Genomic DNA, 16,727 nt, shown 5'->3' on the forward strand with positions numbered 1-16,727 from the left:
TGTTAGTAGATTCAATTACTATAGTTTTAATTATTATATGTACAAAACATGAGAACATAATCTCAATCAACTTGAAAGAACTCACTCTCCACTCGCAGACTCAAGTCTTTGTGGAGTATTCACTTTTAAATGTGTAAATGAATTTTATAAATTTGTATTATGTTTTTGTGAATAAAAAGCTATTTGATTTGATTTGAACACAGTAATAATAGAAAGTAGTCGACAGTAATGGGCTTGAGTTAACAGGCTTTAAATTTGGGACATAAACGACCTATACCATGGGATATCTTCTTATGCTATATTTTCTGTACGCTATCACCATAAATGATACAGTATCCATAAATGATACAGTATCACCACAAAATGATACGGTATTACCACACATTATACAGTATAAACACAATATGATACAGTATCACCACAAAATGATACGGTATTACAACACATTATACAGTATTAACACAATATGATACAGTATCATCTCAACCTGATACACAACACAATAATTAGATACCAGACTTCCAAACTTCGAATGAATTCTACAAACCATGGGATATCTTCTTATGTTATCTTTCCTCCGAGCTTACATTTATAAAATAACTGGTCAATATGATACAGTATAATCTCAACTTGATACACAACACAATAATTAGATACCAGACTTCCAAACTTCGAATGAATTCTACAAACCATGGGATATCTTCTTATGTTATCTTTTCTTATGCTTACATTTATAAAGATGATTGTCACTCGATATGGATTTATTTATTATTGTGATAATAGAATAAATTATAAAATAAATTCTTACACTCAAGATCGATCCTGTGTGCTTGGTCGTTGAAATGCGTGAGCAGACGAGCGAGAATGTCAGCGACCAACGTGTGTACACCTCTGTTGTTGGAGAGATGCGTCAGGATGCGACACAGACCGCTCTGAGCGATTATGTTCACTGCCAACGCCTCGTCGTATTGCGAGTTTTCACTCAGAAATTCCCTGCAATCAACATAAATAAAGATTTCAGGCGTACAACATACATATGCGAACATAAGCATACAACATATTATCAGTATCAGAGAAAGTGTCTTGTGAAGTGAGACATTATTCCCATACGTTCCAAGAGACTATTCATTCTAATACTGAGTGGGAATAGCTTCATTAAGGAATTAATATCGGGGTACCGAGCTTCGCTCGTTATTTATTTTTTGATAAACAGAGCACAATTCTTTAAAATGATTGGGGAAGGACTAACAGGCACAGCCCAAAACTGTTCCTTCCCCGAATTTTGATTTATACACAATAAATATTCCAAAAAGTAGGTTATGTTCCATACACTTGAATTCAGGTCCAATTTTCAGTCCAAACATTTGAAAACAGAAAAGTTCTAATTTAGATTGTTTACAAACCAAATTGAATATCAAAATAACACTCACTAATCACTTAAAACTGTAAAATAATGATCAACTTTTTTGTGATTGTGAAGGAAGATTTTGGTTTGGATTTGTATTTTGAAATTAATTAATCTGATAAATCCAAAATTATTGTAATACATACATTTTTTGGACTCAAAATAGTGTGTGAATTAAGTTATTATTTACATAACCTTTAGACCGTGTATTCCAAATTAAGGTTTAAAGCAGTTTTGGGCGAATGCCTGTTGTTTTTACCTGCATTGTATCTATTGGCTATGAATAAATAAAATGAAATGAAAATAAAATAAAATGAAAAACTTTGAAAATTCTATGATACACTCTAATTTAGAATGATATACCATGTCATGTCAATCATACACCTACTATATGTTCCAAATTCCGTAAAAATCGTTAAAACTGTTTTCGAGATCCATTGGACATAAATAACCATATAACCATATAAATACAGAAATTTCTCGCTTAATATAATAGGATATTAAAATGATTGAATACATGAATTATTGATTAATCAGGCAAATACTCTTACTTAATATCTGCTTAATGGCCTTATATTTATATATAGTTCGTTTAGAAATAAAAATAAAAATCCAAGTAACTTATTGTTAAATTGCTTAGTCACAACATTTTTCGCCTATGATGTCATTATCAAATTATGATAATGTCATTATATGATAATGGCATCATAGCCGAAAAATGTTGTGAGTAAACAATTTAACAAAAGGGTACTTGGATTTTTATTTTCATTTCTATTAAAGTGTAGTAGCCCTGATGAAAAAAGACAATAATTCGTTTAATTTAGTCGTAGCAGTCTAATTTTGTAAATAATAGTAAAAACTTTTGGAGTAAAGACCACGTTGGAATGGATCTATAAGTTACATTATGATAATTTGCTCCAATATGAGGATGACAAGAAAAAATACATACTAGGGATGGTGTAGTAGTTCAGATATGGCTGAAAAGGAAGGAATATTAATAGATAGAGCTGTTCTATAGTGAGGTCCACGTTATAATGGCAGTGGAGAAAAAACGTTGCCGATCTTCTATCTTGTCATTGCCTTCTAGAGACGGTAGCTGATACAGGTTTATTGATGTAATATTAACTGTTCATTCTCTTTAAAAATAAACAATTATATTTTATTAAGCAGGAAATTATATTTTTCGATAATTTCATAGTGCATTTTCATAATTAGGATGAAAATATTTTGTTAATTAATTGTCAATTCTACATTGTTAAAAGACGATCTGGCAACAGAGCAAAGCGAGAAAGAGATAGTGCTACCCGCTTTGTTGAATGATAGACAAGGATAGCAATACCATTGCCAATCAAACACTGCCATTATAACGTGGACCTCACTATAGTATTAAGTACCTGCAATTATCTACTATTACTTGGCGAACGTACAGTGGAGCTTGAGCTTCAATCGCCGTTCCACTATGTTTAAGCAAATATTCAACAAAATGTTTGTTCAAATTTCATTATGTTTGGACAAATAGTTTGTTAATACTTTTTAGAGCTAACTTTGATGCAAATGTTGGTATATTGAGGTTCTTAACTGTGGACGCAAACATGGTGTAGCGGCGAAGGTAGCTTGAAGCTTAAGAGTGTTATATTTTATGCATGTGACGCATTCTGGTGGTGAATAAAAGAGCGGTATGTTTCGTCCCATTTGAATACAGGCATTACATTTAACACTCTTAGGCCCGGTTGCACAAAATCCACTCAAATTTTAATCATGATTAAATACCACGAGAAACAAGATCCAGCTGTATACTTGGACAGTTCTTGTAATATAATATTATAGCTAGTTTATAATATTAAATTCTAATTAATTGTTATCTATAAAATAAACAATTCAGATTGAAAAAGATTTATAGATTTACAGTAATCTATCAATGTTCGGGGGTGGTGCATATTTTACTATTATAAAACCTGTGATTCTTTTGCAAAAGGCTTTTATTCGTGTTTGTAATAATGCCGGCTACTTAGACCATTCACGTCCTCTTTTCATGGCGTCTGAAAAGCTCCCCTTTCAAAATTTATACATCTACAAGGTTCTAAAAATATTCTTTAATAAGGCGAATACCGAAAAAAGATGCGAAAGGTTTTGAGCATCTTATAACCTTAGGAATAGACTTGATCTAACAGTACCTAAACCAAATCTCATAATGTTTAAAAAATTCTATGCTTTTTTGGCACCAACATTTAATAATCTATTGCCGGAAACCATAAAGGAAATCAACAATAGAAACATATTTCTGAAACCCCTAAAAGAATGCCTCATTCAACTAGATGACACAAGCAGCTTTTACATTTCTATAATATAATTTATTGTCATACAGGAAAACATTCTATCATTTACAATCACATTTTATATACCGTATATTGTTTTTTACATACAGTCAGCAAAAATTAATTTAGTCTTCATTTAATTTAAAATAGCTGATCAAAAATGGAGGACGCATGAAATCACCTTCTTTGCTATATTATCATTACTTTTTATTTATTCTTCCCACCTGAGCAACAAGTTGGCTAAATCTGATTTTAAGTGCAGTATAAATTGAAGCGGATTAGCAGGTCTTGTCCTGGTTACTGTTAAGGTGCGTACAGATATACGCGACACGAACATGAGCAATTCACTTTTAATCAGCTGATTATATCTGTATTTTTACAGAAACGGTAAGATACAGATATAAAATCTTGGCATCAGCTGATTAAAAGTGAATTGCTCATCTTCGCGACGCGTAAATCTGTACGCACCTTTATATTTAATTAGAAGTAACCAAATGAATTAATAGAAAAGCAAATATACTAAACTGATACTCCTTCCCCCACAGGCCAAGCCTCGGGGAGTTTTTCTTTTGTTTCCACTACTTTGTAATTATTGATCACTGTGTCAGCGACTATTGGTTATTCACTAGAAGTTCTGTGAACAGTAGACCTCACGCAGTATTCTCATCCACAAGTTCCTGATTGAAACTGTAGACCTTATGAAAATACGGCAATAGACTGGCTTCTCCACACATCTGTGTAATCACTTGTCAGCTGATTTATGATGAATAATTGTATAGTCTGATTTTTACTCTAATATTGGCGTATGGAGAAGGCTCCTTTTTCCTTTTATATTATCCTTTAAATGCAAAATTTCCAAAAACCTTGTATATACGTCGACGCGCAATTAAAAAAGGAACATACCTGTCAAATTTTATGAAAATCTATTACCGCGTTTCGCCGTCAATGCGCAACATATAAACATTTAAACATTAAGAGAAATGCCAAACCGTCGACTTGAATCTTAGACCTCACTTCGCTCGGTCAATTATGCTTTATATTTCGTTATTTTCTTTACAATTATTCGTTATTGTCACATATTTATGTGTCTTTCTGTAAATATTGGAAATAAAATTTGATTTGATTTGAAAAAAAAATTGAATAACATAACATCCCACCTATTGAAATACAGTCTCTGGGAGGACTAAGTTATGTTATATAGTCTCTTAGTCTGGTGATCAGATAAAATTTCTTGAAATATTTTAAATTAATATCAAATTTCAACACCGGGGACTCATTATAAGACTTACAAACTCAAGTGTGACGTCACAGCCAGGGATATCAAAAAATACGTCACACGAATTGTGCACTCATGCATATTAAATTATTGACTTTCCCTTGTCATTTACACTACTAAAAAACCAAAGTTTGTAAATATACCTATTAAAATTATTATTGTATCTCAAATTATTATTTTACCTATTAAAATAAGATATCAACTCACTTGAAACTGTTGGTGAGATTGTTGCGTTCTGGCGCTTTGGACCTGAGAATCTGCTCGGTGTAGGAAAGCAGGCAGAGGTTGGACAAATGCAGCTGCTCCGAGGGGGACAGCTCCACTGCCTTCAACAGAGCCAGGATGTGTTGCAACATATGCACAGTATAACCAGCCGCCGCTAGACGCAGTACGCTCTTCAATGGCCGACACTGCAAAAATCAAAGAGAAGACTGATTACAAACCAGTTATTTTATTTAAGACTAGCAGGAAACCCGTGCTCCACTGGGGTCTATTTCAAAACTTGACAATCTGAAAACTTGACATAATGAAATCTTGAAGAATTGAAAATAGACCTATAACCATCCTCGGTTAATTGAAAATCTATAAGCAAAATTTCAAGTTAGGCTGTTTGGTACACCTTATTTTTATTTTTATTTAAATTGGATATTTTTTTCAAAATAATTATTGTTAAGATCATTATAAGAGTGAGAAAAGTGGCAACTGAAATTTTTAAGTGGTCTAATAAGCGAGTTATGGGTTGTAAAGTGCTAAACTCCGTTTTCTTTCCAGATCAAAAACGGTTTCGAATTTACTATTGGAGTTTTCTTTAATACATTCAGTATATCATTGGCTTTGTTCTAATATGCGTTTTTTCGCGATTAATGCCAAAATAAACAAGTTATCGAATTTGTTAACTTTTTTATTTATGAACGATATGGGGAATAAAATGTTTTAGTTTGGAAAGATACATTTTTTGAATTTTTAAGATAAGTTCTAATAATATAGTCGAAACCGTTTATGATCTGGAAAGTTAGCACTTCAACAACCATCAACAACTCGCTTATTAGACCACTTAAAAGTTTCAGTTGCCACTTTTTCTCACTCTTATAATGATCTTAACAATTATATTAAAAAAGATTATCCAATTTAAATAATAAAAAAAAGTGTACCGAACAGTCCATTAGTTGAGACGTGATGATGCGTCAAACATAATTTTCCTATCCCGTACGTGCATAAGCCAGTTCTTTCCTTTATTATAACATAGATTGAAATTAAATGTGCACATAACTACATTTACTACTTATTACTACAGTGGCTGCCAAATAAGATAATAGAAAGCATGAGACTACGCTGGTTTGGACATGTGAAGAAAATCTGAGAAGATCGGCTGCCAAAGGAAATGAAAGAGATGAGGATTGAAGGAAGGAGACCAAGAGGACGATGGAAAGACACAGTGGAGAACAGAGGATAGAGATGGCGACAGGTTGAGGTGGGAAGACCGAGGAAGATGGAGAGAGGCATCGTTCATTCCCAGACCCGGCACTAGCTGCAACGGGACACGGATATGTACTATATATGTATGTACTACAGTGGATTGTTTATAATTCTCTTTATTAAGATTCTGATGAATCATAACCTCTTTTGGGCCAATGTTTAGTCAACATTCGGGAATGGAATAGTAAGAGCTGTAAGCCTGTTTTTCCATGTACAAACATTTTATGTTTTTTTTTTGTCATTGTTGAATAAAATAAAATAACCTCAAATTGAAATTATTTGAGTTTCGGATTAGAAGTTTTGGGTAAATATCTCATTTTCAATTTTTCTTCACTCGCACGCTTGTATCTCAAGCTACATAAGGCTAGGCACACACCAGTTAGTCAAGACAAGACATGATCAGACACAATACTTCACATAGTTGCTTATGAAGACATGTCTAATTGCAATGACTAATCAAGCAGTGTGTGTTGCGTCATAAGAAACTATGTGAAGTATTGTGTCTGATCATGTCTTGTCTTGTCTTAACTAACTGGTGTGTGCCTTGCCTAACTCGTGCTCTAAATACCCTCATAAAAAACTGTTAGGCTAGGCGCACACCAGTTAGTCAAGACAAGACAAGACATGATCAGACAAGTTTAGTCACAATACTTTACATAGTTGCTTCTGAAGACATGTCTAACTGCAATGACTAATCAGTGTGAGTTGCCCTATGTGACACTATATATCACAAGCAACTATGTGAAGTATAGTGAATAAACGTGTCTGATCATGTCTTTTCTTGACTAACTGGTGTTCGCCTAGCCTTAGTCAGATAATAAAGAAGGGTGTCCACTAACGATAGGACAATATTTACATAATTATATGGTCGTCATAAATCTTGTGTATTAGCGAAAGGTTTCGAGCAAAAAACAGCTGTTTGACAGCAGCTTCTAACATAAAATAGACAAACAATAACAATAATGTTTGGAGAACCTTTCGCTGTGATGAGACATCTTAAACCAGTTCTATAACTGGTCTGAGTGACACACCAATGTATGTTTATAATGAGGGTCCTTAACGCACGAGTTACATGTAAAGTTAAGGCAAAAGCGAGCGAGCCCGTGAATTAAATATCTCAAGAGTGCTTTAAAGACCATATAAAACTGTTGTATAAACTACTATATTATTATAGATGTAGGATACCTTATATTTTGAAATAAGATTCTCCCAACTTAGCCTACTTTATAAACTTTTGTTTATTTTTGTTTTTACAACATTCTTTTTCACACAACATAATTATTCTTTGAGCCACAGCCTACTATAGATAGAAGGCCGGAACATGTTCAATATGGCAACGTGTGGTTCAGGCCGACTTTGCTTTATTTGATATGCATAGATTCATTACACCATTAGAAAAATTGTATTTTGTAGAATCATTTGTATTATTGTATAATGTGAAATCATTTGCATTTGTTAGTAGGGATAGTAAGTATTTGATTTATGTCAATAATGTGATTATAAACCCACAGAGATATGTAAAGATAGATTAAACTATTGCTATTGGATATCAATTCTTCTGTGATTTTTTGTATACTATTAATCCTAGATATAATTGAGTTAATGGACAAAGTTGAATGAATTATCATTATTCCAACAATCTATTCATTCAATAACCATTCAATAATACACAATTTTGAATTATCACTTCTCTTTATAAGGCTACTTTGAAATTATTAAAACATGATATAAATCTTCAATACCGTACTCTTTGTATTTTTTTCTCCCAAAACACGACTAGTTCCAACTCATCTAAAGCCATTTTTCCTAAATAAAAAAAAGATGAGTTGAAACAAGTCTTGTTTTAAAATAAAAAAGAATAATAAAGACTAGGGTACTTGATGATGTGTTTTAATATAAATTGATGGATATTATTACGAACAAAAACTAAATGGTAGTAGAATATATTCCCTTTGATAGATATTATTGAACTATCGATTATCATTACGGTGTATAGTTAGTTATAGATGCACAAAAAGCGAATGCATTAAATTCAGAAGTTTCTTGAAAAGAAGACAATATTCGACTTTCATATTTTTATTTTACATTTAGAAGGTACTATTCAATACTTTCATCTATTAATGAAATACATTTGATGATTAAAATTGCTCGTAGGAGATACAGACACAGAAAGTAAGTACAGTGAAATATATTGCCAAGCTAGGCATTATACTTGAAACTCCTAGAACTAAAGTTAAAATTAGTCTACCAGTTAATATTATATATTTTTTACTATCATTGAATTGCATTTCACAGTATTGGTATTTGATAAATGGCATAAAGCTGGTAGTTAATCGGGAGTCTACCCAAGTGAATTCAATTTGCTCGGCCTGAAGCTGAGCTTGACTGCGACGTTGCCAAGTTGTGCGCTCCAGCCTTTATCTAAAGTGAGCCATGACACAACATAATAATTTTTTGAGCCCATTTCGATGACTGAATGTTTATTGTTGGTGAGTTTGTTACTTTAATTAACAACATTTTAAACGCATGTTAAGATCATGTGTGGGCTGGTGACTTTCAAGATGAAATATTTCCTACATAGATGAATAACATTGTCAGAATGTTTAGTAACTTGGGATAAATTGGACTTACTTTCGACAGAGTGTACAAGGAAATGCCAGACTCCAACATGCCAGCATCCAACTGTTGATCGGCAGCCAACTCGAGCAATTTCTGTAGATCGAGACCAAATATCCGGGCCAGCCTCTCCCCCTCCTCCATCCTACCTACGTCCTTCACACAGGCCAACACTTCTTCATGCACTGCCCTGTAATTGAAACAAAAATCAGAGATTCTAGTCACAAATATGCAATTAAAACTAGATTGTTCAACTTTTATACAATTGTATAAAACTTTATACAATTGTATGTATATGTGAAATTGTACAATTGTAATGTATATGTAAACTGTATACAATTGTAAACAACTGTATAAACTTTGTAACAAAGGTTGTATAAACTTTTATAACAAACTTCACATATTGTCATAAACACAACCATTCCCGTCTGGGAACTGGTGGATTGCCCCCTTTTTCAAAGGTTTTTAATGTAATAATTGAAATAATGATTTCTCTATGTTAGCTCAATTGGTTGTATCATTCAACTGGTATATTATTAGCGTATAGCTTTTAATGGTGGGGAGACCCAATGGTAGTTCCACCTCGCCGTATATAGTCCAAAGTTCCCTAATGGGAAACCGGACACTAAGGTTATAGTGAGCACAATACTTTAAATTTACACTTTTCACTTCGGAATAAAGTTCATTTTGATGTTAAAAAGTCCAAACATATACAAAACCGAAACAAAACACAAAACTACTAAGCCAAATTTAGAAAATATTAAATTTAGACAATAAATTTAGAACCGAAAATTTATAGCACGTAAGTCGAAATGTTGCAACTGATTGCTAGTATACATGAGTCACTACTTGTTTCCAATTCTTCCTTATACATCTTTGAAAGTGTTTTTAAATAATCACAATTTGCTAAAACAGGTCGTCAATCATTAATATAAAAAAATGGTGGATGCACCAATCTAAATCACAATGTTACAATATGATATTAAATCACTTTACACTGTTCTAGTTGACAACTATGGATGGAACATGGCGCATGGTTTCAAACTAAGCCAAAGACAAAATAATATACTATCATAAATATAAATCATTGTTGTTTCTATAGGTTTTGATAAGAAGAGTTAAGAGCGCTTACCTGAGTTTAACAATGTAGACAGCCAAGTTAGTGACTACAGCACACAAATCTTTACAATTCACTTCCATATGACTACAGCCAGATTTACCCTTCTTATTTCTATGAGATTTCCGACCATCCATTAGTTTTTCATTGGCCTGGAAATAATCAATAAATTAGATATATTCAATTTTAAAGACAGGAAAAATCATAAGAGTTTAATATTAACATGTTTACAATGTTCTATAATACACAGTTTAATGTTTTATAAAATTTTAAAATAATTTCGTAGCTGGAGAATCAAAGATCGGAATATAAATAGAATCTTCATGAAAGTTCGTCATTGAATAAATTTGCAATTGTGAAATAATTCATTTAAAAATCATCAGAGAGTTTGTTATTTTAAATGATAATTGCCTATATTGTCTTTTTTTCTTAAGGACTACTTTTGAATATAAATCTTAGTACCCTTTTGTGACGAAATAATTTAAAAAGGGTACTCAGATTTATATTGCCTATATTGCTATGTATTACTGTTCTTGACAAATGAAATGATATCAATAAATGAAAAATGAATACTAAATATGACTTACCGTAGATGGAATAGCTGGGATCCTATGAAGATTCATTATGTATTCATCATGATCCATAACAAACTCTTGTAACATGGACTCTAATGGGGCATCCTGAAATGAAAATGAGAAATAATTTATCCGTTTTTGAAATAAAGAATTGAAAATACATTGCAAATGAGCGATTTATAACGTTTAACAACAAAGAAAGTTCTTGATTTTTAATCAGAAGTAGTTGCAATGTTGGAAGATTTTATTAGAAAATGCAGTTAACCAACTGCTGGAATAGTATAACAATTATTTCAAATATCATTTCATTATATTACATCATACTTGTTTCAAATTTTCTTCTGCTATTTCGTTCTACGGTCAATATCTGCACTAGCAAAAGTCCGTAGTTCTAACCTAACCTACATCATGAATTTTTAATAACTCAGAACAGTATAGCTTTGATTGGATATTTGAAATACTGTAATTATTATACAGTTATAGTTGTAGTGTGTTCAGAAGTGAACTCTATGAAGACCCAAACAACAGTGGGCCTTCAGCAGTCAGCTATCTTTTTTTTATGCAGCGACACTTATCTAATCTTTACACTATTAGAGCGTCTCAGATAGTATCTTCTGTATGTTCACTGATAATAAAACCAATTTAAGCAAACTGCGGTGAAAATTTTGCACGCAAAAGCGCACTGTTGCAAATAAACAAAACTGTTTCACTTGCTTTTTCATTTGACATATCAGTTTAAACTGTAAGTTCAATGTAACAAATTGTACAAATAATATCGAGTGACCTGGCTGGCTCAGGTCTGGTGTCAGAGTTTTCAGGTCGCAACTGATCAATTTCAGGGCCTCTGACATGACCTAACGACTGCTTCTTAGGCAGCCGGAACCGACGGCTTAACGTGTCCATCCGAAACACGGGAGTGGCCAGAGATAAATATCTTGCCCGGGCCGGGATTTGAACCCGGGCCTCTGAATCATAAAGCCAGCATCTGATCCACTCGACTACGGCCACTCCCCATACAAATAGTTAATACTGATAAATCTGATGTATATTTTTTATTACTTTCCTTGCCCTGTTACCATAGGTAAGGAAAGTATTGCTTTCCGAAAAAAATTAAGGTACCCCAATTTCTAAATTTCTATACGTTTCAAGGTCCCCTGAGTCCAAAAAACTGGTTTTTGGGTATTGGTCTCTCTCTGTGTGTGTGTGTGTGTGTGGTGTTGTGTGTGTGTGTGTGTGTGTGTGTGTGTGTTGTGTGTGTGTGTGTATGTGCGTCTGTGTACACGATATCTCATCTCCCAATGTAACGGAATGACTTGAAATTTGGAACTTAAGGTCCTTCCACTATAAGGATCCGACATGAACAATTTCGATCAAATGCAATTCAAGATGGGAGGGCTTTCGCGATTTTCTCGAAAACGGCTCCAACGATTTTGATCAAATTCACACCTAAATTAGTCATTGATATGCTCTATCAACTGCCATAAGTCCCATATCTGTAAAAATTTCTGGAGCTCCGCCCCATCAATGCAGATAGATTCCCAATTATCAGGCTTCAGATACAATTGAAACAAAAAAAAAGTGGAGTAGATTGAACATGAAAATCTCTACAATTAATGTTCAGTAACATTTTCACCTAAAATTGAAAATAAGCTTTAAATTCGAGAAAATGTGATTATTCAATTGCAAATTATTGTTGATTCTATTAAATCATTCACTATCATATAATCATAGCAGGTCTGCTATCCCTCATGTGTGTCTCAAGCATTATTGCCCTGTCACCAGCTGGCTCAAATCTTTGAATAGTAGACTTGAGATGCGCGGGAACACTAGCGTCAGGTGATCAATTTTCATAACGGCAAGGAAAGTTGTGTGAGTGCGCCACACCAGATTTTTTTATTTTGCATTTTGTATTCGTTTTCTTTCATTTTTTACTTAAAATCTTTGTAGTGTAATATTTATTTTGTCTAAGTTTATTTATCTTTTGTAACTCATTTTTTTCTGTAACTGGGCACCCGCCGAAAAACCTTTGGGTTAGGCAGGACCTTAACTGTTTGTATTGTGAATAAAAAATTTGATTTGATTTTTTGATTTGACTGCGATATATATATCTATGATTGATACCTTTATCTATGTTGTTATTTTGCGCTCTGATGTAATTTATACACAAGACTGACATTATAGAGTGAATCTAAATTATAACACGTGATACTAAATGATCACGAGCTGAATAATTCAAAATTTTGAGTTTTTTGTTTCAATTGTGGAACTTAGAAATTCAATCACGTTTATTATTGATGGCAAATCAATTCAATTTCATAATTACAACGTTATTTTGTATACTTATTACATCTTAAATAACTGATTATTATATCTATATCCATATTACACAATTAACTATATATTATTGTATTTGTGGCATAAACCAGAAGGTTTGAAAAACCCAGACTATAACAGTTTCATTCTAAGGTGAAAGTATAGTTTTTAACTTTCAACCAGAGCTGATCGCACAGTTTTGGCTGACAGAGTAAAGATGCTGAGCAGAGGTAGAAGTGGGGCTATCATTCTAGTTACCCCTCCAGCCAGCTAGTGATAAAAGCTTTCCATTTTTTCAGTTACAAATGATTTATTGTTGATGACTTAGCAAGTGTTGCATTTTTATTGTATTATTGATACAAATAGATCTGAATAAAATTGATGAAATTAAATTATTTAGCTATTTATTAGGCGGAGTTGAGACTTATAGGGCCGGTTTCCGAGCTTGGGATTTAGCTAAATTCTAGACTTTAAACATCTGGAGTCAGAAAATTAGCTTTCCAAAACGGGGCGTAGTCGCAGTTTTTATAACAGTAGTCGCAGTTTTTAATTTTTCATTTCTATAATTGGAAACGTTTTTCCTTGACGAAATTAAACATTTCTAAATAATTCAAAATAGCTGAAACTTTACACTATTTTTTCTTAATTTTATTTTGTGTTTAATTTTCTAGTTTTTGAAATTTAATTCAAACGTGACTATGACAATGACTGCGACTACGCCCCGTTTTGGAAAGCCAATTTTCTGACTCCAGCTGATTAAAGTCTAGAACTTAGCCAAATCCCGAGCTCGGAATCCGGCCCTTAACCTAGCGCCGCAGTGCAGGATGGTTTCTCACAGCTTGGCGTTGTTGTCATTTGAGATGGGTGTCTGGCTTGGAAGTGTTTTGGCCGCATTACAGGATGACTATTAACGGTTGCCGGAAGATCAACAGCTGGGATTTTTTCGTTATTTTTCGTGATAAATTCTGATTGCAGATTCGTTCTCAGCGACCCCAAGTTTAGCCTGAAGGCTCAGAATGTTAACAGTGTTTTTAAATAATTGAAAATCATCATGAAAAGTCATTAATATGGTAGTAAACCACGTTTCTGGAAACTTTTTACTGGTGACTGGAGTTATTATTGATCATAGGTAACACACAAATCATAATAATCGTGAGAAAGAAAACTGCTGATGAACGCGAATAGGACCGCCACTCCATTGTTCTATTGTCTCGGCTGCTTGGCTGAGCCTGGCTGGAAGGATCAAATAACCGACTGGATTGATCTTTCGTCTGTCCGCTAGGCGGAACTACGCCGACTATTGCTGGGTGGAAGATGTTACTGCGGCCGCTCGCATTCCCACCAACGCTGCTATTATTCGCTGTCTCAGCGCCTAGTCCGAGTCAGACAAGCATCCAGCCTGCACTGCGTAGCTAGGTTTAGTCTTCTCTACAACTCAAGCTTGAATTATTATGCTTACATTGGTTATAACAAGTCTCCTCTACCAGTCAACCTTGATTTATGATTACATCATTTATTAACATCTTGAATGATGTCCGCGTTATTCAACAATAAAAAACCAATAGATAACAACTGACACTATTGAAGAGGTGCTTCTCAGAGTTGGCGTGACATTCTGAGAGCCGAGTGGAGATAATGGACAACTTCTTGCCATCAGCTGATTTGACGTAGAACAGGTGGTCACACAGTAAGAGGGATCCACAGGGAACACACAGCTTATGCACGCTCACTGGGTTCATGTCCACACTGGTACAGAAAACCTGCAACAAAAACGATATTATTACAACCACGTAAATAATGTATAAATAATAAATCAAGAACGCGGACATCAAAAACGCAGACATAAATACAGTAGAAAATAAACCTGTATGGTACAGCAACACAAACGTTTTCAACATAAATTTAGAATCACGTTAAAAAAGTGTATGAAAGACGGACATCAGAGAAAGACGGACATCAGAGAAAGACGATAGTGCTATTCTTTTGTAGCTGCGTCATTTTGTCAAATCGTTTTTCAACAATGTTGAAATATAATTAATCAACAAAATATTTAATCTCAATTATTAAAATTTATTATAAAATCATTGAAAAATATTTTTTCCTACAGTTACCTTGAAAAGTGGCTATTCCTGCACTGATTACAGAACGCAAATAATCACTTTTCCGCTCTAGTGCGGGGAAAATTTTTTCTGCACTCCAGATTTGCAACATGGCAAAACAAAATAGTTGGTGGGTTATATGGAGGATTAGTGCACGAAAACAAAAATTAAGTTGGTAACAATGACTGTGGTTAGATTTAGATAAGAATCATTTCAATGGGCTACCCTACATTTATGATAAAATCCCAATCTAGAAATCCAAAACAAGAATAATGTTCATCTAAATTATAATTAAATAATCATCGTTTACGAATTCTCATCATTTAATAATAAATAATAGTTCTTTTCTATTGATAATTATTATTTCAACTGCAAGCAATGAGAAAAGTAGCAAATATACATTATAAAATTCGAATTTTGAGGTTAAATGATTACCGTTCGATATCCATATAAATAAAAAAAACATAAGAATACTACAATAAAAATATTCTCTGTTGTCTATGTTTTTTTTTATAAATATTTTTAGTTTACTTTGAGCATTTTTCTCGGTAATTTGAGCAAAAGTCTTAATTTCTGAATCCTGTTTCTGTAGTTTTTAGCTGGATGAAACAAGCTCAGGTACGATTCTTCCCACTAGGTTGCGCGCTTGTCGGTTCAGCCATCTTGCAGCCATCCCAATCAGCTGTTGGCGTGTATTTTGAATGTGAATTTTTTGTTCTATCTGTATTTTTTCTGATTCTTGAATGAATAAAAATGAGAACTTTGGCTGAGAATTTTTAACTTCAATTGGGTTATTAATTTTTAAATGAATTGAGGTTGTTATTAATAACAGCATCACACACACAAACATTTGATGGATTTCAGCCATAATTACCCACTTTTCATATTCAAAAGTAACTGTAGGAAAAATTTAATGTGAAATACGTGCGCAAAGTTCCTCTGCTGCACTCAAGAAGCCATTCCACCCTCGCCTACGGCTCGGGCATATACGTTTCTTTCAGTGCAGCAAACTGTCACTTTGCGCACTAGTTGCACAAATTCCTCCACCAACTTTCTAAAGAGCCTACTTTACTCCCTGAAACATAATACTAGTGTCACTTTTTTGCTCTTGGGAGGAAAAAACAGAAAAACTCCCTAGAGCGTAAAAGTAACTCAATTTAAATAACATGGGAAGCATCTCTATTTAAAAAACTTACATTTGAAATAGGTTAGAAGGTCTAAGCTCAGATGAGGAAGCATTATAGAGTAGTCATTAAACCATTTAAATTCAATACCTCAACCAGACATTTGATCAATATATTAAATATATGTTTCATGCTAAAATTATTGCAATGTTATTCAAAATACCAGCCAACGAATATTCCCCATTAACTAATCAAATTTGAAACGGGAACTTCATCATAGTTGTAGTCGAGTCGGCCATTGTTGTTACATCTTTTGCTGACATATAACGCATAGCTCTGTTGGCGGTGAACTGTGTGATAACAAGCCAGCTGTTTAATTTTTGGGTTATGTTGTAACACATTTTACTGATC

The 16,727-nt window shown here is 33.4% G+C and overlaps 1 protein-coding gene across 1 annotated transcript in view; it reads right to left on the reverse strand.

Moving 5' to 3' along the window:
* Positions 1–16,727, reverse strand: part of LOC111057898 — a 106,435-nt gene that overhangs the window by 70,938 nt on the left and 18,770 nt on the right. The window contains exons 9-14 of the mRNA XM_039440403.1: positions 14,671–14,853; positions 10,793–10,885; positions 10,221–10,357; positions 9,104–9,278; positions 5,204–5,406; positions 809–993 (exon numbers count right to left, since the gene is read on the reverse strand). Coding sequence (XP_039296337.1) covers positions 809–993; positions 5,204–5,406; positions 9,104–9,278; positions 10,221–10,357; positions 10,793–10,885; positions 14,671–14,853 — 976 coding nt within the window. The remainder of the gene's footprint in view (positions 1–808; positions 994–5,203; positions 5,407–9,103; positions 9,279–10,220; positions 10,358–10,792; positions 10,886–14,670; positions 14,854–16,727) is intronic.

Source organism: Nilaparvata lugens, chromosome 13 (assembly GCF_014356525.2).
Source record: "Nilaparvata lugens isolate BPH chromosome 13, ASM1435652v1, whole genome shotgun sequence".
In the NCBI taxonomy this organism is placed as follows: Eukaryota; Metazoa; Arthropoda; class Insecta; order Hemiptera; family Delphacidae; genus Nilaparvata; species Nilaparvata lugens.